Source organism: Falco naumanni, chromosome 5 (genome assembly GCF_017639655.2).
Source record: "Falco naumanni isolate bFalNau1 chromosome 5, bFalNau1.pat, whole genome shotgun sequence".
NCBI lineage: Eukaryota > Metazoa > Chordata > Aves > Falconiformes > Falconidae > Falco > Falco naumanni.
In genome coordinates, this window is record NC_054058.1 from 35,221,068 (window position 1) to 35,244,002 (window position 22,935).

At 54.2% G+C, this 22,935-nt stretch overlaps 2 protein-coding genes across 3 annotated transcripts; both read right to left on the bottom strand.

The window, feature by feature from the left end:
* Positions 1–2,048: 2,048 nt before the first annotated feature.
* Positions 2,049–7,384, bottom strand: LOC121089081 (extracellular serine/threonine protein kinase FAM20C-like). The gene is made up of 10 exons (XM_040595867.1): positions 6,910–7,384; positions 5,282–5,457; positions 5,118–5,196; positions 4,527–4,619; positions 4,228–4,343; positions 3,744–3,924; positions 3,509–3,618; positions 2,750–2,831; positions 2,547–2,606; positions 2,049–2,461 (listed from the first exon to the last, which is right to left on the bottom strand). Exons 1-10 carry the CDS (start codon positions 7,377–7,379, stop codon positions 2,227–2,229), a joined length of 1,602 nt encoding a protein of 533 aa, XP_040451801.1. The 5' UTR covers positions 7,380–7,384; the 3' UTR covers positions 2,049–2,226.
* A 4,486-nt stretch (positions 7,385–11,870) lies between these two features.
* Positions 11,871–16,782, bottom strand: DNAL4 (dynein axonemal light chain 4). Of its 2 annotated transcripts, none has more exons than XM_040596744.1 (4): positions 16,711–16,782; positions 15,142–15,363; positions 14,179–14,262; positions 11,871–13,029 (listed from the first exon to the last, which is right to left on the bottom strand). In XM_040596744.1, the coding sequence occupies exons 2-4, from the start codon at positions 15,211–15,213 to the stop codon at positions 12,865–12,867; spliced, it is 321 nt and encodes a 106-aa protein (XP_040452678.1). In that variant the 5' UTR covers positions 15,214–15,363; positions 16,711–16,782; the 3' UTR covers positions 11,871–12,864. The 2 variants fall into 2 exon arrangements, with proteins under 2 accessions (XP_040452678.1, XP_040452679.1); XM_040596745.1 differs by having other exon boundaries at positions 15,142–15,366; positions 16,711–16,762.
* Between the last annotated feature and the right edge of the window lie 6,153 nt (positions 16,783–22,935).

Sequence of the window (22,935 nt, forward strand, 5' to 3'; positions counted from 1 at the left end):
CCCGCCCCCCGCCCGCCCCGCCTCGCGGCACCGCGCGCGCGCCGACGGGGGGGGCCGCTACCCCCCGGGCCTCTAGGGGCCTCCTCGATATGCCAGTATTATTATTATTATTATTGTTGTTATTATTATTATTATTGTTATTATTATTATTGTTGTTGTTATATTGTTATATTGTTATATTGTTATATTGTTATATTGTTATATTGTTATATTGTTATATTGTTATTACTGTCATTTTCATATTTTATTTTATTTTGCTTTATTTATCTCATTTTTATCATCCCCCCTGGGGCGGCCGACGGGGAGAGCCCACCCCCACCTCCCGGTTGCCCACAGGGAGCCGAACGCCTGAGCCCGGGAGGTGTGTTCCCCGCCGCCCCAGGGCCAAGGGCAGCCCCCGGGCTGGTCCCACGGGTGATGCAGGGCCAAAGTGGGGGCTCCCAGCTGCAGAGCTGCGCCCCGGGCCCGGCCCCCTCTGGGTTTTGGTGGGACAGACGGTTTGCCAGCCCCGGTGGGTTGGTAAATAGCCGGCACCCCCCGCGCCCCCGGGGCGGCAGCAGGGCCGAACCCGTCCCCGCGGCACGGGCAGCGCCGCTCGACGCCCCGGTGCCCACGCACTACCAGCGCCGCCGCGACCGGGCCGGCGGGTTCTGCTGCTCCTCGGGCACGCCGGTACCATCCCGCTCCCCCCGCAGGCGGCCGGGCCGGCTCGGCAGCGGGGTGCGAGCCAAACCCGGCGGCTCCCGTGGGACCTTGAACTTGCAGCGGCGCAGCCGGGACCTTGTGCAAACTCACCGGGCTGAGAAAACAGCCGCCCGCCCACGGCCCGGGCCCGAGCCTGACAGCGCCCTGAAAAGGGATTTTCCTGGGGGGGCTCAGCGAGGAGAGGGGAACCGGCCACCCGTGTCCGGACGCAGCTGTGGGGCTGTGTCTGTGGGGCACAGGGCAGGAACAGCCTCGCCAGCCAGCGCTGTGGAGGCAAAAAGGCACTGGTGGCGGGAGTCAAACATCATGGAGCTGGCAGAAGGGGAGTAACCTGTTGCGGAACAGCCCTGAAACCTTTTCCTCCCTGTGCCGGGGTTTGGTGCAGCGGCCAGGGCAGCAGCAGGACATGCTGCCAGCGTCGGGGGCGGGGGGGGCACGTCACAACAAACCCCAATTCAGAGTCCCCAGCCCTGTTGTGTAACGTGGACAGATCCTCTTTGTCTCGCTTCTGGTTTTTTTCTCTCTCCCTTTCGAGCCCATTTTTTGTTCCGGCCTAAATCTCCGCCTGGCTTTTCCAGGGCAGCTCTGTCTCCCGCTGCGCCAGCCGCCCTTTTTCACCCTTTCCTGCGGCTTCCCATCGCTCTGTGGGTGACTGGCTGGGCCAAGGACATCTCCCCGGTGGCACCCTTATCTCTGGCCATGCAGATGCCAGCCCTGTGCCCCATCCTGGGGACACTGGCGGTAGCCTTAGCAATGGCACCTGCCCCAGCTGACGTAACCCTGCTGTGGATTAACCTCCCTGGGAGGCTCAGGGGATAAGCTGGGTGCTGAGCCACCAGGCACTAAATAGGGTGCGTGGCTCTGGGTCAATCCATCCCCTCCTGAGAGCCACTTTTTTGGGCAGGGAGGGAGCCAGCAGCGGTTCCCAGGGGATTTGGGAGGATGCTGTGGGTGGAAGTGGGGTTTGTGTCCCCTTGCTGCAACCCCAGCGCTGCAGCAGAGGTGGTGATGCCGGAGCTGTGGAGGTTTTCAGGTGGGTGTGGGAGGAGCGGGGCAGGGACAAGTGGCAGGTGGCTGGGAGCTTGTGCCTCAGTTTCCCCACATTGGCAGTGGGGAGCCTCAGCTCTCTTTTTGGGGATCATTGCTGTGCTGGGGAGGGCTGGGGCACCAGGAGCCTGCCAGCTCCTTGAGTTTGGCAGCTCTTGCTGGACAAAACCAGGAGAAATCCCTGCCCTTTCCTAAAAGGCTTTGGAGAGCTGAAGCAACACGTCCAGGCACACAAGGACAAGCCAGGTGGGGGAAATCTCAGCTTGTGTCTTCTCCACCAGGCCAACCTTTTTTATTCAAACACCCTCCCTACACTGGCTATCCTTACAGCCCGCTTTCCTAGCACATGGCACCGCCGGCTCTGGCGCTGCTGAAAGCCAAAGCTACACAGAATCAAGAGCTGCATGCCAGTCCCCACAACACCCTCGGCAGCGCACCAAGACACCCCAACTTAGTGGGGCACCAAGCCCTCCATCACAGCCGGGACCCCACGTCATCCACCAGCACCTCGTCTGGGTGGGCTGCCCTGGCCAGGCAGCGTCCCACCACCACCAGCACCTTCCCCAGGCGACGGTCCAGCGCCTGCAGGTGGGGCTCGGCCAGGATGGGGGCCAGGGGGTCGGTGGCCAGCGCCTCCTGCAGCAGGTCACTCAGGCGGTAGGGCTGAGTGGCCAGCAGCTGCAGCCGCAGGTAGGTTGACTTCTTGATGCTGACAAAGATAAGGAGGGAGAGGTTTCAACCTGGGGACCCCCACCCCAATGGCAGCTCTGGGGTGGGCAGCAGCAGCCCCTTACCTGCAGCATTGCTGGAGGGGAGCCAGGATGGACAGTTCATCACGTGAGTGTGTGCCAAAGCTGGGGGGAGAAGCCCACCGGTGGGTGTCAGGGTGGCATCACCCCATGGTTCAGAGCCCAGCTTGGGGTGCGTTTTGGCAAGACTCATGGTCTCCCCCGGCCCCTTTGACAGGATTGCAGCCTCCCCCACCCCCGCGCTTTACCCACGGCCGTTGTCCAGGTGGAGCAGAAAAGTGTCGTTCCCAAATTTCTCAAAGGTCTCGTAGTGGTGCCGGTCCATGTTGCCTGCAGCGAAGCAAAACATTTGCCATCGACTGGTGGGCTGGGAGGTGGGAGCAGGGACACAGAGCACCCTCCTGGTGCAAGACTGATACTCAGGGGCTGGTGACAAGGTCTGAGGGCAGCTCTGAGGTGCCCGTCCGGTGGCCGTGGCCATAGGGGGGACACAAGCGGAGCCTCCAGGGCCTCCAGGCCCCTTTTCAACCCAGCAGCCCCATGGAGGGACAACAGCAGCAAATGGAGCAGAAGTAACTGCAAAGACATGGCTGGGTGGCCAGGGACGAGGCGGGAAGCTCTCCAAGTCAGATAATGGCGGGGGACAGCACAGGGGAGAAGGAGCTGCCCCAAGGATGGGAGAGGCAGCACGAGCCCCTGGGAGCATCGCTGCCAGCCCCAGCTCTCCAGGGGCTGCACATGGGAGCTTGCCAGGAGGTGTTTCCTGTGCCTGGGCTGCTCAGCTGGGATCTCCCTGGCATCTCTGGTCTTTGAGCTTCTGCCGGGGATGTGCCCTAACAGCACAGCCCTTTGCTTTCACTCTGGGTAAGAGCGCAGCTCTCTGCAGCCCAAGCAACGGTCTGGCCAACAAACTTCATGGGATGTAGAGCCATGGGACATGGAGCCATTTGGGCCTCTTGGTCCCGAGGGCCCCCCCCAGCCCCCAGCGCCGGCACGGCAGGGCTCACCCATAAGGAAATCGAGGACTGTCATGTCGATGAGGTCAAGGAGGCGATGGCCCCTGTTGTAGGGCGGCGTCTCTCGCACCTGAGTGCAGTAGTTGGGGTTCAGCTCCCACCTGCAGGCAGAGGCCAGGGTGGGGGACAGGGCTGTGAGGAAAGCTGTAGGGTGGTCTGCTCCCACCCCATGGCTCTGCTGCTCCATGCCCGCTATGCCCCCCGTGCTCCCCGTGCCCCGGCTCACTCAGCCTTCTTGCTCTTGTGGTAGGAGCGGCGCCAGGGGCTGCGCCAGGAGCGGCGCTTGGCCAAGGTCTTGTCAGGCAGCAGGGCGGCCATGGAACCCTCCAGAAGGTCCGGCTTACCGCAGAGGGCGTGCTCAGTGGAGCAGTAGTAGGAGCACTCCCCGTAGAAGCAGACGTTGCCCGCTGGCCATGGGGACAAAGCAAAGGTTGACGAACAGCAGGAAGGTAACGAGCCCTCTACCCCCATACAGGGTGGTCCAGCTGGGTGAGGATGCCCCACGTGCTGTGGCCACGTGCCACCAGCAACGCAATGGCAAGGAAGGCCTTGAGGAGCAGAGCTCCGTGGCAGGGGACCCGTTGGGAGCTGGAGCAGTCTACAAAGGGATGGTTTGCCCTGATGCAGGGGGAGACAGGGCAGGAGCAGCCAGCTCCAGGTGAGCTCCATGCGGGTGGCTGCAGGAGAGGATGGATGGCATGAAAACTCACCTGGGGAGATGAAGAAAGTCTTGGCCAGTTTCTTGTCCGTGGTGATGTCACGAATCTCTTTTGTTATATTGACCAAACGGCCAGAAACTGGGGGGATTCGCCGGAAATCCAGGATCCTGAAACACAGAACTCAGAACCATTTCTTGCCGATCCTGGATGTTTTTCACAGCAAGTTATTAAAATCACCATGAGATGCACGTATCCCTTGCAACAGAAGGGAAGAGGTGGGATGAAGGAGGAATTTCTCTGCCACTTTGTTGTCCTGGGAGGGAAAATTTGGGTGCAAAGCTTGTGCTCACCTGTCCAGGTGGAAGGCTGCAATCTCTGCATTGTGCCGCTCAAAGTCTGAGAAGTAGAAGACATCAATGGGGGTCTCCTGGTCCCGGGTCTGCCTGGGAAAAGAGGGGAGGGTGGTGGCAATGCCCATAGACAGGGTCACCCCAAGGCTGGTTTGGCTCCAAACCACCCCTCACCTTATGCCCCCAGTGCTACTGGAGACACAGCCAGACCCAGTCTCCTCCAGTCACTCCCTGCCGGGTGCGGCACCGAACCCCCCAGCCAGGCCCCCATGCACCCCCTGCTCCCAACCCAAGGGCTGGGAAGCCCTCATGAACTGGAGTCCTTGATAGTCCTCATGGACCATCTTCTTCTTTCCACCACTGGAGGTCACTACCCCATCACAAGCTGCGCCCAGCCTGCTGCAAGCACCACCAAGGACGGAGAGGGGAAGGGGACCATCCCGCTCCCCTAGGTTTTGGGGTAAGGGGGCTCAAGCGAGGTAGCAAATGAAGCACATCTCCATTTTTCCCCTCATGGTCTCCTCCAGCCGCTCCTCGCCGCCTAATGGGGCCACGTGTGGGAGGTACGGGGTTGTCCCCCACTCTACTTACTTCATTGGCTTGAAGAGGGCCTGCCCATAATTCGGGAATGTCATGATGAGCTTGAGCTGGGTCCCGCCGGACTTCTGGACTGAAAGGTGCCACATTGGTATGAGGGAGGCGGGCAGCAGGCAGGGGCAGGGGTGTGGGCAGGGGTGCAGGCAGGGAAGTGGTACCCGAGCTGACGATCCTCTTTGTGGCCAAATCCCGGAGGAGGGTGGGCATCAGGGGGTCCTGGCGAGGGTACAGCTCATAGCGGTTGATGCCAACGTGGAATTTCAGCCAGGTAGGATAGGTGTCGTAGGCCGTCTTCCCTGTCGGGAGGAGCGTCTCGGCTTTACTGCTGCTGACCCTGCAGCCCGACAGCCACCACCACCCCAACAACAACGACAGTGTTTAGTCGGGACTGGACAGGTCCCACGTCCTCAGGCCCTTCCTGGGAGCCGGCTCATGGAGGGTGAGGCAGGGGAAAGGCCCAGCACAAGCCCTGGATGGTGGTGAAAACCCCTGCCCTGAGTGTCCTCCTTGGGGCTCCTGGCACCTGGGCAGATCCCACCCATGGCTGGTGGCTGGGAAGACCCGCTAGCAGAGCCAGAGGGGGCTCAGTGTCTTCCCCTGCATCCCCCATGGAAAATCCCCCAGCTGATCCTGTTTCTCTCATCCGTGCCTTTATTTCTCTGCTGGAGCAGCTCGTCTCATGGATTTTGCCCAAGAGATTAGCTCCCAGGAATACACACACACATCCATAAAACGGGTGGAGGAGCAAGGGCTTCCAAGCCATCACCAGCACTGACCTGAAATCCCACCCTCACCATCCAGTTCCCCTTGGATGGGTTTATTGTGCACCCCTGACTTCCCTGGAAGGATGAGTTTGGGCTAGCGCTATCCCTGTCTCTGTGCATCCTGCAAATTTGCATTTTGCTGGCATTCAGGGTGGGGGTCCTGGGGGTATCTTCCATTCCTCTGTACCAGCACCCACAGGCACTGCAATGGGACAGTCCAGGCCAGGGCATCTATAATGCAAATTCGTATCTCTCTCTAGGAAAATGCAGACTGTGCCCCAATTACATCAAACCAGACCCATCTCCCATGGCTACCCAACGGGTGAGGTGGTCCTCAGAGGCAAATGCCCATCTGTTGTAACCAGCTCTTAAACCAGCTTTTATTCTCTCCCAGCTTTAGCAGCCACCGTGTTTGGAAGGTGTGCTTTCCGTAAGGAAGCTGCTATGTGGTATCAACACTAAAGCTTTTAATATCTTCCCTCCTAATTAGAGGTTAGTAGTCCAGTGATAAAAATAGGCAGCCAGCAACAGTGAGCTCACCATAAAGCTGAAACTAAAGAGGTCAGACGATGTCCTGCGAAATGCAGGATGGGAACGGTCTCATGGTTAGAGGTAACCTATATTGCAGGCTTTGCATCTCCAACCGTGTCAGGAGAGGGGAATAAAACCGGTTAGCAGTCTGGAGTGGGGACTTCCTCATATACATAAAGGCAAACCAAAGGCTAGTCTGCATTGGGGAAGGAAAGGAGACGAGGAGATCAACTAAAAGATACCCTGCATAATTCTATGAATAATTCAAGTCTCCTTTGACTTCACCATGTGCTACAGGCTCCCAGGGAGCAGCCTAGAAATTCTGGGCTAAGAGAGGATTTGAGGCACAAGAAGAGCGTGCTCAGCAATTGGGGCCCCTCTCGGGTAGGGTGCTGATCTACGCAGGGAAATGATGTGTTTGGTTGCTGCCACTTGTCCCCTCAAACCCACATATCCCTCAAAAGCAAGCCAGGGCTGAGCTCACTCCTCACCATTCGTCGCTCCCGCTGCTGTGCAGGCTGAACTTCTCCATGGAGTTGACAACAAAAAGCTTGTCTTTCTCTGTCACCTTCGGGATTGGGATGTTGTAAAGAGGGTGCTCAAAGAGTGCCGCCAGCTTTGATCCCTTGGTCTGTCCCTCTCTGTGCTGGTGTGGGACCCCTGGCCCTCCAGCCCTTGCATGCAGTCCTGCTCCCCGTGGCTGGGAGCTTTTCTCCAAGGAGCCGTTGCTGCCACTGAAATCCTGAAGGATTCGCAGGCTCAGCTTTTTGGGGCTGGCCAGCATGGGGCTGCCTGATAGGACACCCGAGGCTTTTGGTGCTTTTGCATTGCAGCCGCAGGCCTTGTGGGCTGCAGGGAGAGCCAAGTCCATCGCCAGGTGTACCAGGAGGGCCAAGAGCAGGAGAAAGAGGAGGCTGACTTTAAATTTCCTTTGGAAAAGCGTTTGCAGCCGGCAACGCATCCTTCCTTGGCCGAGATGCTCAGCGAGAGGTGGGCACCCACCCAGGGCTAAAAGACGGTTGGTGTAGCCACAGCCTCTGTGCAAAAATAGGAGTGAGGCGTCCTGGATTTAGAGCATTGCAGCAAAAGAGCAACCAGTGCAAGGGCAGAGTTGCAGGAAAGATCTGTCACCACGGCACCTCAAGGGGTGACACCACTGGGCTGACAGCAGGACGGGGCAGGAGGTTGCAATGGGATTTATCAGTGCTGATAAGGAGCAAGCTAGCACCACCAAGGTTAGCGTGAACGACAGGGCAAGTTCCAAATCAATAGCCACAAAGCTGGCTTGGGGACAACGATGACTGCAGATAACCCCCACGCTGTCCCATCTCTCTATGCTGTCACCTGCACAGGGCTGCAGAACATTTCTTTGTATACAGGGCATTAAGGCGGTTCTGCTCTCCTGCAGCACCCACCGGGCCCAGCACCACTCAGCCCAGTTCCCCATGTCCATCACATCCACACACTCATAGCCCAGGAGAGTTTTTCTCCTGCTGCTCCGCTAGAGCAATTTTACCACACTCCCCCATCTATTCAAAATCACTTGTACTCAACCCCCCTTTCAAAAACCACTCAAATTAGGTAAAACGAAGGAGAGGTGAGTATCAGCATTAATAGGAGGGAAAAATACAGGCTGGCAGTGTACGGAAGGGATGCCAGGCAGGTGAGGTTCATGGGCAGGGATGCTCCCAGGGCCTCTGAAGCAGGCAGGGGAGGCAAGCAGGCAGGAGTGAGGATGCTGCCTGCTGCCTCGGGCATCAGCACAAAGGGACAGAAGGACCCACCAAGTGTTGGGGAAGAACTAGCAGCTTATGGAAGGGCAGGACAGCCCATTTTTGCAAGAAATTCACTTTTCCAGTGACATCCATGGACACAGAGCTGAGCTGCATGGGCAGAACCAGTTGATGACTTGTAGGGGGAGACCTTTGGATTTGTTAAGGGACAGAGAAGCACAGGACCACCTGCAACAAGGTTGGTGGCTTAGATGCAGAGTCTAGAGTGATGTTTTTCCTCTTTTCTATTTCCCAAAGGATGCAGAGGGCGTGTGAATCCCATACATCACACGGTCCTTCCTCGCTGTGTAATGTACCAGCAGCCAGCTTGGACATCCTCGCTCCAAGCCAGGGAGGGTAAGATGAGTGGCAGACATAAGGGGGTACGCTGGAGACCGTCTCCCCTGCTGGCATCCCTGCACTACCCTCTCACTCGCGCTGGCCTCTCTGCACCATCCCGTGCCAGCTCTGTCAGTCCCGGGCTCGGCCCCCTCCCAGGTGGTACAGCAAGAACGCGGTGCTCCTGATGTTCTTGGCTCACCGTGTCCCACAGCACTACAGTTGCCTGGAAACCGCCTTCGGCTGACACCATCAGCCGCCCCAGATTCAGCCCTGCGTTCCCTTCCCGTGCCTTGCGCTAACAAGATGGCTGGTGGAAGCCAGGGCGAACAGGGAGGAGGAGGAGGACAGCTTTCCAGCCTGGTTGGCGAGCTTGAAGCCCTGCAGAAGGAGCCGGGCGGAGAGGAGCAGATGGCTTCCCCAGGGAAGGGAACACACTGCTCCGGGAGGTTTGCTGGATCCAGTCTGGATGCATGGTTTGGAAAGAAGGCGCCTAGGAGGAGCTGTAGCTGGAACACAGGATCGTTAGGTCATTGCTTAGTGAAAAAATACACCAACAAAACCCACGTGCTAACCACTCTCATCAGAGGAGCTGGGCTCGGCTCCCAGAGCAGGGCCACAGATTTCTTTATTCCAGAGCCAGCCCTGGGAGACTGAGGGGAGAGGGAGACACCCTCCTCCTTTCAGTGCCCCAAACTGGGTTGGGGGGGACAGATACCTCCACATCCTAGAGGCAGACAGGGACAGGGACCCTAGGGGCTGAAGCCACCCTACTGACGGGCAGTCCCTCCCCAGGCTAGGGGAACTTGCAATCCTACCCCTGCCCTGATTTAGCATCCCATTGGAAAGTGGAGGCAGGGGCATTAGGTGGGGCACTTGCCCACTTAGGACTTCAATGCTGACATTAAATATTTACCAAAAGATTTTTCAGCGAGTCAGACATGAGCCCACAGCAACCAGGAAGAGCTGGAGAGCTTCAAAGCCTGCCCCGATCGCCTGACAGCACGTCGACTTGCTTTGTTGCCATGACATCATCTCAGAGAAGCAGTTGAGTTTGCACCTCTTTCTTCCCATCTCCCCCCTCCAGCTCTTCCTCCATCTTCCCAGCGCCTTCCCCCTGCGTCACAGCAGGTTCGAGTCACCCTTGGGGGGGAGGAGGAGCCGTACATCCGGAGACATTTCCACTGCTGGCACCAAGTCAGGACTCCCTGGCAGCTGATAATGATGCTGCCCATCTCCCCTCGGTGGGGAGGGATGAAGTCACGAAGCACAGCCCTCTGAGATGGGCGGATAGGAAGGGTCACTGGCTGGCACTGATGCATCACCCTGTGTTTTTCATCTCGTTTTCTACATCTGACTCAGCCTGATGCTTTGATGGGTAATGGCAGCAAGATGCAGGGGACAGGAGATGAGAGGGAGAGGAGAACACAATAGCGAGCCACCTGTTGCCAGCTTCCCCAGCTTTCTGCTGAAAATTTGTAAAGTAAAAATCCTTCAGCAAGAGGCTGCAGCTTTATAGCCAAAAGCATCTAGGCCCTAGAGGCTCCAAAGCATCATCCACAGAGGGGTCTCCGGCAAGAAAACACAGGACAAGGGGTCATCTCTGATCCATGAACTGTAGTCCCCGTAAAATTACAGGCATGCCCAAAAATGTGCCAGTTCCACAGCAAAAGGGGGGTGGAAGTCTTTCTCCTAACACACAAAGGCCAGCACAGCATGGCTCCACTTGCAACGGGCAGGAAAATTGATCTGTCTTATTGAACTCTTGCCTTGGAGCAGGGGCCTTCACATCCAGCTGAATTTTGGGAGGTTGAGGTTTGTGGTTTTGCATACAGTGCCAATGATGGGTATGCACACCAGCTAAAATGGGTTGGCTCCTTCGTGGTAACTTCTTGAGGGAAAGCTGTGACATTTGGAAACAAAACCAGCCTGCTGCTGCCCTGTAACCTACCTTGCACTTACCTTGGGGGAGTTACAGTGCGGGACCTGACTTGCTGCAAATTCACACCTAGCTCTCACCTCACTCTGTTTGCACATGCACACTGATGCTTCGAGAAGGTTGAGGAGCAGTCAGCGTTCACTTATTGCCCATGCAGGTCATGGAGACATTAGCTTTGGTCAGCTGGCAGCCAGAGAGATAACAAACTGGCAGCGAGGCCAAAAGATTGTGTGTTGAGGTAAGCAGCTCCCTGTGATCATCTGCAGGTCACCACGACCCTGCAGAGATGCCCATGACCAGCACATCTGTGCATATGCACACAGCAGTTAATTATTCATTAGTGTTAAAGAGGCACAATTACAACAACTATAGTATGGCTGAAGGTATCATCATGCTCCAATGCAGAGCACTGCAAAGACACTGGCTTTACCTTTTCCTCTGAACCTAGAGGAGACAGAAAGCTGTGGAAGAGAAAATTAATCTTTTCCACCTGCAGAAACTGCCAGTCAACAGTGCTATCTTCATGTAAAGGCAGCCAGCTGGAGCAAGCAGAGCAACCACACCAAGCTCAAAGGATTTGGACTCTTCTACACTGCACAGCAATCCTGCCACTGTGGTCTGCCACACAGAGCAGGTATCGTGATACCAACTACCTTATGATACCAGTTGTGTTCCCCCTACCCTGCAATTCCTTTCCACCTGATCAATAAAGAATTATATGAGAGGACATCAGGCCTAGCCAGCACAGATGGTCCAAATTTGAAATAATTTCTGGTTGTCTTCGTATTACTCTAATTCCTGGCTTACAGAAGAGCTCCTGATGAAGATAAAACGGAGGCAGGACATCTCTAGCATCACACTGAGGTTCAGAGAAGGGACAAAAGGATTTGTAAGACCCTCCACCATTCTGATCCACCACAGGCACTAACGCAGAAAGGTCCTTCAGACTTGAACTATGGGCCAGAGTGTGGCCTCTCACAAAACATGAGGTGCCAGCAGTACTGCTGGTGAGGTGCTGAGAAAGTCTGAAAAATCAAGGAAGCCACACATATGAGACCCCAAAGGTCAGAGCAGGGGCATACTGGCTGGGCAGAGGACACAGGAACACTCCCTTGCTGCTACTGCTTAGACAGCTGTGTGGACTGATGACTTTGGTCAGCAGCGCTGAGGGCCTGGCAACCTTCCTCAGCATCACGGCTTGCACTGGTGAAAGGAACTGAATAGGGAGGATGACCACGTCTCTGGTACCTATGAGTCACCTGGTCACACAACATGCAGGATGGAGACTTGTCAGTGTCATCCACCTGAGCGATACTATTGCTTACTTACTTCTGTGTTTCCTGAACTACTTTTCCTTCTTGTGCTCCACTTTGAGATTTTCATTTTAGAACACACAGAAAAGGACATTTTACTAAATTTTTATTGTAAAAACAGTTCCCCAGATTTATATAAATAAGCCATATACGTAACATACAATTACGTTCATTCCATCCTCCAACACTGACAGCTTTAAAAAATGAAACAGACTAAAAGAATGCAAGTCCAAAAAGACGTTAGGTTTGTGATGACCAAGTGATATCTCACATGGAGCCTCTACCAGCCTCCAAACAAGATGCTGAAAGTACACAGCACTTACAACACCCCCAAGAACTGACAGGGAGGCATTCGAGCCTTATGAAGAGTTCTCACCCACTCCCCAGGCGTCGTCAGCTGCCTGTGTTTTCATGCTATCTCAGTATGTGGTGGGTGAGAAAGGAGGGGGCAGTTTGCATAGCAACCTCCTACACCCAGGCAGCTCAGCTGTTGTGCCCTCCCAAAAGAAATGGGGAAGGGCGAGCTCAGTCTGCCTCCATGGGGACCCTTGGCACCGCCAGTTCTGTACGGACATCTTAAAAGCGAGGGGGAAAGAAGATATTCTCAGCATTCAGAGAGAGGAGAAACAGGTGCCGGTCAGAGCCATACCACATGGTAGCAGGGAAGGCAGAGAAGAAAGGGCACGACGTGGAACAAGTGGGAGGATAAAAACCCCGTAGGGTTAGATAGCACCTTTTCTCTTTTGCTTCCCCCTCCTAGCGTTGCTACACGGCTCTGCAGCGTGTCGTGAGATACCTACACCCCATCTCCTTCCTGCTTCGGCTCAACCACCCCAGAAAGAGCCACAAACAGATGAGAAATCCTATAAGCAAGGACAGGACAGCTTAGCAAGTTTATACATACACATGCACCAACTATATGTATCCCATGGAACTGTTAAGTCAGTATGAAAAAAAAATCTTGATGTTTAACTATTAAAAAAAAAAAGCCCCACCTCCAGATTGTACAAAACTGTCAAGAGAAGGAAGAAATCTCTTGAATGCAGCGTACAAGAAATCTCTTGTATGGGACCCCGCCAGACGTCAGGAGCACTTCCAGACACACACAGCCAGGCTGCCACCAAAGAACATGTACAGCAGATTCTTCACCTCGTGAGTGATCTCAAAGCCAAAACCTTCCCCAATCACCACATGCCAGGAGGACCCAAATTTCTTGTCCATCATCTCTTTGATCATCTTGGCAGCACTCTGCAGAATGTTAAGGAGGAGAGCATAGGGTGAGACAGAGCAAGGAGTGAGTTTTTATGCAAACATCCCCCTAGTCATCTTCTCCCTTTAATACAACTACTCAAGTCATGGGCAACAGGCTATAGCAGCTGCACTTCAGGAACTGGGACCTCCCCAGAGCTACACCCAAGGGTAAAACAGGTCTTTGTGTTTTCATCAGCCTCTGACACAGCAGCTAGGAGAAATTATAAAGAACTGCATCTAGCAATCACTTCTCTCGTTCACAGTCTGAAGCAAGAATTCTGATTTAGATGCTGATTGAGTTATGCTGGGTGTAGTGAGCATGAGAGAAGATTCAGGTCACTAAGCTGTGACTATTTTTACAGGAGTCCATATTTTCTTTTACTCCAGCTAATTACCAAAACACTGAAACTAGGCTAACTTTTAAAAGGCTTGCTTCTCCCAGATCACACCCTGCTTGATCTAAAAAAAGGAGAGGAAGATTTTGCAGTGACATGCAGCGTCTCAGGTAGGATGGGAAAGAAGGAATCTCTGGCTTTGTATCTTTGCCTTGCTCCAACACAAAACTGCTCTGGCAAGAGGCAGCCCGTGCCCTGCCCAAGAAGCAAGGTGTGTTTTCCTTTATCGTTGGTTCTCAAAGTTAAGGGCAACCTTTCTAAAGACTGTAACTTTTACATCACTCCCCCATTTATATGGTCTCAAGTAATTTCATTCAAGAGGCTGAAAGCTGAGAGGGAAGACTTAACAGACTGTACCTAAAGGTTCAAAGACTTTACTGTACTCATCCCCAAAACAGGAGTCTCCACACAGTGCTGAACCAAGCCCTCAGGACACAGAACATTTTATGAACAGAGTAGAAGCATGTCACAGGCAAGGCAGGATCAGGAAGGCGTAACAGTCTGGGAGGCAGCATCGCTACTAATCTCTGCTTCCTGCAGGAAAGCAAAGTGCTAGTATGGATCTTGCTGACAAAAGGAACTGAATCCAACATCTAGCCGAGCTCTTTGCTGCCTCCTACCCTTGTTCAGTGCAGAGAGTAATAGGATGTCAGGATTTGACTCTACTCTGCCCTGCACCCTTAGCCCTGCTCCTGCAGGTTTCCTGAGCCACAGCAACTGAAGACTGACCATTTTGGGATTTGGCTAGTACCTCGTTGTTGGTGGCGTATTTCTCACATGCCGTAACGCACAGCTCCATGGCCTCTACACGCATCTCCTCTGGCATGTCAGTGTGCTGGAAAGAGCAAACAAACAAGAGGAACGAAGCAGAAAAATAAGAGCTAGACACAAGACAACAGTAAGTAGCTGTTACTTTTGCACAGACTATAGCAGGGGTCTAGACTGCTGCGTATGGGCAAAAGGCAGCTAGTCCCTGCAACTTTTAATGCTTGCTTCAAGGTGGGGGGCATCACCAACAACAGGGGCCTGTCCATACACCAAGCATTTCCACTGTTTCAGAGAACAGTAAATAGGAAAATGGCTTACTGCATTACAAGTGTCCCTTTGCACCAGCAATGCAGAATTCTTCTCTACCTAACATTAAGACTAGCACTAAGTAAGCACAGCTTAAAGGAGAAGATAGATACATTTGTCGGTTTTTCTGTAAAAAAAAAGTTGTAAGATGAAGGTAAAGCATGTTAATGCTGCTCCAATCACAGTCCTTAATTATTGCTGTAAGCATAACAAAGTCTAAATTACACGGACTTTTCTTTCTGTTCTGCTGGCTGGCTGGCAAGGTCTCTTACTTCAGCTCCTCTAGGATAAAAAGCAAGCTGCATCCACAACACAGGAGAAGGCTCCAAAGGCAGCATGTTCATTCTATTAGACAACCACTTTGCCCCAGGCTTCCCCTGGCTAACTTGAGGGGAGAGGGACGGGGCAGCACAGTACACAGAACAGACAGGGGACACAATGGTGCTAATCAATTTCTCTGACAGAGGTCAAGGACAGGGAGAAAGCAGCAGTGATGACCAGGATCCCTCCACAGGACCACCGGTACATTCTCACAGCAGCTACTCAGTGGGAGAAATTCTAGTTTGGAAGGTTGGTAAGAACGAATGTAGAATTTCTTGTCTGTAACACTGGTAAATGCGTAATCCATCCCTCTTCTTACCCTAATCAGTGGAAAGCTGTGAAGTCTTTTATAGTCAGCTTCCTCCTTTTTCCCCTCCCCGGTGTCTGCCATGGTACCTCCACAGTGACCCCGGGAAGGGGCAGAGGGGATGGCCTGGAGCTCAGCAAGGTGCTGCGGCACAGGCAGCTGAGAGGAACACAGCTCTGTGAACACAGGCAGAGCAGCTTCAGCAGGAGGGGAAAATTTCCAGCTCAGAGGACACTGCTTGAACAAAAACAAACATGAAAGAGAAAGAAAGCTTTGAATTAAAATGGAAGGCCAATAAAATTATTATGAGAATATTGTCCTATCCTGCTTACTTGCTGTTTCTCAGTACCATCTTCACAAGTCATGCACTTAAGAGCGTTATCTTACAGACCATTAATGCAAACAAATTTTAAAAACTTATCATTTTCCACAAACAAGGCTTCAAGAGCACAGCACTTCCCAGAAGCATCAATCGACATGGAGGAAAAAGCCAAGTAACGGTACAGCTTCCAACAACGGAAGGGAGAACAATACATCAGCCATTATGTCTATTGATTAATTCCAAAAAGATTCTCCCAGGACACTATTATCTGCGAGACTTTCAAACTGCGTATGACAAGCAAAGAGTAAGAGTATTTTAGGAACAGGATCAGTGTACATGTCTGGACGGAAATGCTTAACAGGAACATCTTGGTCTGGTTTGTACATTTGCTCCTCATATCCCTGAACATTTGTCAGCTGGGGAGGACCATATGGGAAAATGCTGGACTGTGCTTCTGGGCCTAATTACCAGCCAGCCTCATCTTGGGCAATGCAGAGGCACAGCACCATCTGACTGGCAGGTTCAGAACATTTCACCACAGTCTTCCCTCTGGTTCTTTCATCCAGAACAAACCACCTTCCTCTCCCACCTAAAGGAAGCAAGGGTGATCTCACATTAAGGGGAAAACAAAACACAGTGCCAGGCAACACCACACAGACCAAGCATTTATGCAGAGTGTGTACAGCTGCTGGCTAAAGCAGAGTCTAAAAGATGACCAGCTTTCACACAGGGACCACGGGACCTGTAGATGTCCCTACAACAGCCTCCACAGGACAGAACCTCCACCTGACTGGCACCGGCCTCCCGCAGCGGGGCAAACCCCGGGAGCTACTTCAACACCCAGCCTGCCGCCGGCAGGTGCTCAGGGCCGTAGGCCGCCGGGGGTGCCACCACGGGCCAGCGGCGGTTTCCCTGGGCAGAAGCCGCTGACAGACGGTTGCGCCGGTTAGAAGAGGGGGCAGCCCGCCAGCCGTGGGCCCGGAAGGCCACGCCACAGCCCCGGCCGGAGGTGGGGGGCAAGGATCGGAGCCACCGGGCACGGCAAGGCCAAGCTCCCTCCGCGGCACAACCAAGGGCTGCGGGACGGGACGGGGGAGCGCCGGAACACAGCCTGAGCGGGCCGCACACCCTCAGCGGCCCCCTTACGCCAGCCCGCTGCCCTCAGCCCCAGGAGAGGGAGCGAGGAGGGAAAGGGCTCAGCGAGCAGCCCCGGGCAGAGCAGGGGGAAGAGGACGAGGGGTCTCCGGGCCTGGCCTCACCTGCGCCGCCACCGCGGCCCGCACCGCCGCCCAAGCACCGGTTGCTAAGGAAGACCCGTGACTTGTCGTAGCAACGGGCGCAGGAAGTCCCGCCCGCCTCGCCGTCCATTGGATGCGAGGGGGCCGCCCGGCGTGTCTGATTGGCTGTCTGCCTCGCGGGTGACGGCGCGGGGGCTTGGGGCGGCGGCGGGGACGGCAGGGTGGCCGTGGGGCGCCTGTCCTGCGCCGCCCCGCCGCCCGGTGCCTGTGGCAGCAGTGCGGGAGGGCCCGGGGCTGCGGGGGCGACACCGCGGGGGGCCTCGTGAAACAGCCCGGCCATAGCGAGTGGAAAGGGTCTGGGACCCCGGTCCTGCGTGGCCGCAGGAGCCACAGCTGTGCTCCGCGAGTGGCGGGGCGGGCCCTGTGCCCACCCCCTTCGAGGGCCGCCGCCGGCGCCGGTCAGGAGCTGCTGGGAGGGGGGACCGTCTGCCGGCGGCGACGAGGAGCCTTGTCTCCCTTGGCCGGGCTCGGCAAAGGGGCTTCCAGGGGACTCTCGGCCTTCCCGCCTTTTCCAAGGTTCCGGGGTGGGTTTTGGCAGGGCAGGCTGCAGGGTGGGCTCTGAGCTGCACCTGCTGCCGGATCGCCAGGTATCTGGAGACTGTGCATTTTTCTGACTTAAAACCCCTTTGAGGCCTAGTTCTACCTTTTGTTTTAAACAGGGATAAATACGGGAGTGGTTTGGGGCAGTTCATGTGTTTTCATTGCATGGGAAAGGCAGCCGCTTGTGTTTGCGATGCAACTGGGTGCATCTGGAAAGTTTGATGCAACTGGAAAGAAGGAGAAAGCGAGGATGGGTCATGAGTTTGCAAACAGCTCCTGTAATACTGACCCCCATCCCTACTGAGCTCATCGCCTCGCTCCGTGGCCTTTTTATCTGTAATGCCTGTTTGCTTTGAGGCTTTCCTTGATTCTGGGCTCCCTAGGAAGCCTGTGTTTGCTAGCCAAACACCAATTCCCTATAAAACAGGGCTTAAAACGGTTTCCTGGGGGTCTAGGAACATATTCATCTGAAATTAATACAGGTGGAGAAGCAGCAAGCTACAGAATAATACTTCCTGTGCAAAGCCCTAGCTGCTGGGCGTGATGCCCAGGTTTCTGTCAGGGCCCATCCTTGTCTTGCAGAGTGGCTTGTGGGCCTGATCTTTTGTGTGGTCTTTTGGCTGGTGTACGTTTGAAATGTCCTCATTGCCGGCTGGCTGCTGAAAGAATAATTGCTTTCTAGCTGCCTTGAGAAGGAAAAAAGAGGGGGAGGAACAAGCTGGGCATTTTCCTGCCCCTGCCAGCTTGTGGAAAAAGTCCTCTTCCCTCACCATAACCTCAAAGCCCCCTTCCCCTCCCCCCCCCCCCCCTCCTCCTCCGGAAGACATCTTATTGTCTCTTTTGCTCGTGTAACAGCGAATCAGACCTGGTTGTTGTTTGCCTGACAAAACGCAGCGAAGCTGTCTTAGCTGACTTTGGGTTCGGAAAGACAATGCTGCAGTGATCGTTCATCTGCCCCTCTGCCTTTTCTGCTGGTTGTGACAGAAATGAAGCGCTGCCTCTTGTCCCTCTCATTCTCCTACTGCTCCTGCCTCCTGTGCCGATTCCTTCTCCTTCCTCCTTTCTGCAAGCATCGGCCTCTTGCAACGAGGCAGGCACAGAGCTAAAATTGTCAGGAGACAGATAAAAGCTGGGAGATCATTTTTTTTTCTTTTGCAGAGGAGATAATTAGGAATAGAATCTCTGCAAGGAAGATCTTTCCATCATCATTACTTTATCTCCAGGCAGCTACTCTAATCTCTCCAGGGACACAGTGCTTTCAAGCATCGTATTCTTGCTGTGTTTTTTTTAACGCTTTAATCCCTGTGTAGTTCACCCACTTTTGCTACTAAGCAGCAAGTCGGAACGAGCTGGTGTGTTTGTGTGCATATAATATGCCTCTGTTTGGGGGAGGGAGTGTGCATGCATATGTGATTCTGGGTTCAATTAAATGTGCTTTGGTTTTGATCAGTGTGTCCCCAGGGAGTGTTTTCCTCGGGAAATGTGGGGCTGGTTGAAAGGATTATTCATCAGTGGTTCCTAGGTGAAAAGCTAAGGGAAAATGGCCAAACCCAAAACTGTAGAGGGTCCAAAGATAGGAACACCATGTTGCTGTGTTCTTTGTGAATGTGGTGGGTTATACAGCAGGGCTGCAAGGTAGAGAAGCCTCTTGACAAAGGGGAGCATCCTACTGGCCTGTCTCCATCTGCTGTGGCTTAGCAAAATGCGAGCTGTTAATTTCTAGACCCTCAAGTGCGGGGTTTCTGCAGGCTGCCTCTCTACAACGCTGCAAACTGTTCAAAGCCTTGTTAGGCTGACACAGGTAATGTACTGGTCCCTTAGCTGATAGTACAAATGGCAGATACGTGGCTGGCTTCATGTCACCCCATCTTTAGTTTCCATACTGAGCAACCATGTGCCCATCTGTAGGTGAAGGTAAATTCAGAGCAAGGGCCTGATTCACCTCTCTGGATCTGTAGGGACCTCTGACCATTGCTCTGCTCTGGGTGGTCCTTTCTTATTTGCCACTAATCGCAGATGAAAACTCTTCCAGCCCTTTGCCTTTGGCAGCCACGGTGAAGTGCATTAAAAAAAAGAAGTGCCATTTGCCACCTGACGTTAGATTGTGTAGTACTCCTTAGCTGAGAAACAGAAATGTAGCTGCTGTCTGCAATATGTATATATATGTATATACATATACACATTATATATATATACACTGCCCCACCTTTTTTTTAGCTCAGTCATTAATGGTAGGAAGAGACTGGACAGCAGGCTGACTTTTCATCAGGTGGAGGGCACCCACAGACTCTCTCTTTTCGTGGCTGCTTCTGGTCAGGTTTTGGGACCTCCCTATCATCCCCATGGGCACAGGCCCTGCTGTGCCCCATGTCCTCTCTGCAATAAAGCAGGGGGCTAGAGATTGCTGTCCTGCCTCTCAGCTGCAACCTGGAGGCTGGGCACTGCTCTACACAGCCTTGGGTAGTACCAGAGGGCCCGGGCTGGGGACATGGGACACACTGAGGTCCGCCCTACAGCTGTACCAGGGTGCATAAGATGGTTGCAGGTCTCTGGAGGCAGACGTGCTCAGGAGGTCCCATGAGGATGCTGATGCCGTATTTCACTGGCATCAGAGCCCCAATGTCTTGCGTTGAGCTGAGGGAAGGCAGGGATGAGGACACTGGTGTGCAGACCCAGCAGCCCAGCCCTCTGCTCCAGAGGAGAAGCAACCTGTTTTGAGACAGGTGGATCCCCTGGTCTGCTGGACAAGCCAGCGCCCCATGTGTGGTCCTATAGCTACTACTTCTAGTAACAGCTGCTACCTCTGGTAAGGTCTGCTGCTGAAGCATTAGCAGCCATGCGGGGGCCGTTCCTGCACCAGATGCTCTGGAAGCACAGCGTATTCCCCGTGCAAGGCGCTGCACGAGTCTTAATGAGCCTTCCTGGCTCCGGGAGGGAGTGCAGGAGGCTCCCGACAGGATGGAGGAGCACAAGAAGGCAATTAAGGCAGCCCCCCATTGCTAGGGCAGTGCAGGTAATGGGGTCTTTGAAAGTGTCACCTCCTGGCAACAAAGTATGGGCTGGCTTGACCTTGTTTGAGGGGACTGGGAGGTTGACACAGGGACCTGTGACTTGTGAGCCCAAAGCTGAGGCTGCAGGTGTCAGGGAGCACAAGAGCTCCCCGAAGCCCACTCCGAGGCGGGGGTCCCAGGGATGCCCATGTGCCCAGGGAGGCAGAGCCTACATGGCTGATGGTGCCCTCTGGAAAGCCAGGCAACGGCTGAAGGAGTTCAGGAACTGCAGCATTTTCTTTTCAAACCTGATAATTAGTAGCCATCAGACCTGAAGGTTTCCCATTCCCATGTTTGACCTGGTTATCGCCACTGCAGGCCAAAGCCCTTCCAGGGCAGGGTGGTTGAGTCTGGCTAAGTCCTTGGCCTGCAGAAAGCAGCGGTGAGTCCTGGAGGTTAGGAAGGGAAATGGTAGTCCCGTTCCTCCCCTCAAAGCGTGTTAACAGCCCTTTGGTGGGGAGATAGAGAGCATGCCGGTGGTATCCATTGCATCCACCTGTTTCCCCCGCCATCTCCTCTGGTGCCAGCCCCCGCTGAACCGCCATGTGTCCCCTGCCTCTGCTTTGCCCACCTCTTGGGTGTCCTCCGTTTCTTTCCCACCCCATCTGAGGTATCCGGACACAACACAGCATCCCAGCTGAGCAGACCTACCCAGACCACAGAACCGTCTCTGGGCGGTTGTTAAAAAGTTCCTTCTTTACACCCCCAATAGTAACTTTGTTGTTCCTCCTCTGTTATTCATGTGATGTGTTGTTTTCCAGCCAGCTGCCCTTAGAGAGGCGCAGGACTTCTCCTGAGTGCTCCTGGTTAATTTAGAAGCAAGCAATATGTTTAAGTTATTGTAATTGCGTCTTCCAGCCAGCAATGCCATTGATTTGTTGTCTCCACCTTTTAAGCCCTGTCGCAGGTTTGCAGCTCTTGCAAGGCTTGGCTTACCAAAAATAAATGGTCCCGTCTTGCTCTTCTCCCCAGATGGGTGAGAAGCAGCCACTGCTTCCCCCACAGAGTCAGTGCAGGATGGAAATCAAATATTTATTCCTACTCTTGATCTTCCGTCTCCTAACCAGGTTCCAATCTCTCCGTAATACCTTCGGTTCCTGAAGAGCTTTATACGGAGGTGTTTACTGTAAGCTTTTAAAATGTCCAGATAAATTACATCAATTTTTCTTGCATCCCTCCTGGTCTGCCCAGCTGGCTGTGAACCTCTGTGGGGAGAGGAGGTTACCCTGCAGAAGCTGTGCCACCGGGCTCCCCTCTTTCTCTCATCCCAGACATGACAGATCCAGGCGTCCTGGGGACACAGCTGGGATTGGGATCACACCAGCATCATCTGGTGGGGAGCCAGAGGGCAGCACAGAAGTCCCTGCTTGAGCGTCTCCTGGCGTCCCCTTTGGTTCTGCTTTTTCTGAGGGGTTTACACAGGTTTTGGTGTGGGCTGTGTTTCCAGACTCCGGAGGAGACTGGTTTTATGCCAATAGCCTACATCAGCGGCTAGACTGTTTCCATCCTTGTTTATCCTCCTGCATGTCTTCTGCGTTGGCCAGCGGACCCAAAAAAACCCTTGCAGGGCTCCTGGAGTTTTAATAGGAGGGTCTTCTGAACCAGTCTTGCCCCTATTTCACCTCCTCCTAAGTTTGTGACCCCAGAAATGGTTTTGGACATTTATTTCCTCCTCTAAAAAGTGCTGTCTTTCCTAATTATGCTGCTGCTGTTTGGGCATGCAGGCAGAGGTCACCTGTTGAACCGCCTCCTGTTAGTGATGTGGGGGTGAGCCTCCAGCTCAGCAAAGCCCTTGAGCATATGCTCCAGCTGAAGTACGTACTCAGAGTTAATGTCTTCTTCAAAAAAACCCTCAACTTTGAAGAGATGGGCTGAAGATGAGAGCTCCAGACTTTGTTTTACAGCATTAAGTACCCTCCAGAAGGAGAAGTGGGAGCTGGGGGGATGGTTCTGACTCAGTAAGGAGACCCTACTGGCACACCAGCAATGGCAGGGCCCTGGGGTAAACTGAGTCTTCTGGCTTTATGCTCTATTTTCCCCAAATATTGGTGAGGTTATATCTTTCCTAGGAGGGCCAGGACTCACTGAGGGGCAAAAGCATTGTGCAGACCTGGCCACACTTGCTCTAGAATAGGTGGCTCCAACAGCCGTGCCAAGGGTGAAGCAGCTTGTGCCTAGCTAGGTCAGGAACTCATTACTGGTATAGACTTAGACTGGGCATGAGCTCCTTGCCATCACAGTCTGACTTGGAGGCTGTGGTTTTCTCCTGGGTTTTGCTTCCCTGTTGTCGGGATGGGGGTTCTTCTTCCATGGGGAGTTGCTTCCCCCAGCCCCGCAGCAGCAGCCTGTACCCCATGCTGCTCCACCACAGGGCAGATGAGAAGTGCCCAAACTGTGACTGTGACACCACCATGACCCCCCCAGGGCAATGATACCCAGCCTCTCGCGATGATATTTCTGTAATGCCAGCTATGCAGCTGCGGGCCTGTCCACCTCCCTCCAGGGATGCCACCCTAAGCATCCCGGGGAAGGACACCTCGGCTTGGGCTGGCTGGTCCCCTCCATCCCTGCAGTGACCTCGCACCCCACAGGAAGC

Bases quoted from the DNA above. Each gene is read 5' to 3' on its own strand.
- LOC121089081 (XM_040595867.1), bottom strand. From the start codon at position 7,379: ATGCGTTGCCGGCTGCAAACGCTTTTCCAAAGGAAATTTAAAGTCAGC. The intron at 3,925-4,227 runs GTGAGTTTTCAT...CCCCATGGCCAG, and splicing joins GACTTTCTTCATCTCCCCAG to CGGGCAACGTCTGCTTCTAC. The intron at 2,462-2,546 runs GTAAGGGGCTGC...TATCTTTGTCAG, and splicing joins CCCCTCCAGCAATGCTGCAG to CATCAAGAAGTCAACCTACC.
- DNAL4 (XM_040596744.1), bottom strand. From the start codon at position 15,213: ATGGCAGACACCGGGGAGGGGAAAAAGGAGGAAGCTGACTATAAAAGA. The intron at 14,263-15,141 runs GTAAGAAGAGGG...TGCTCTTTCCAG, and splicing joins ACAGCTTTCCACTGATTAGG to CACACTGACATGCCAGAGGA. The intron at 13,030-14,178 runs GTACTAGCCAAA...AACATTCTGCAG, and splicing joins AATACGCCACCAACAACGAG to AGTGCTGCCAAGATGATCAA.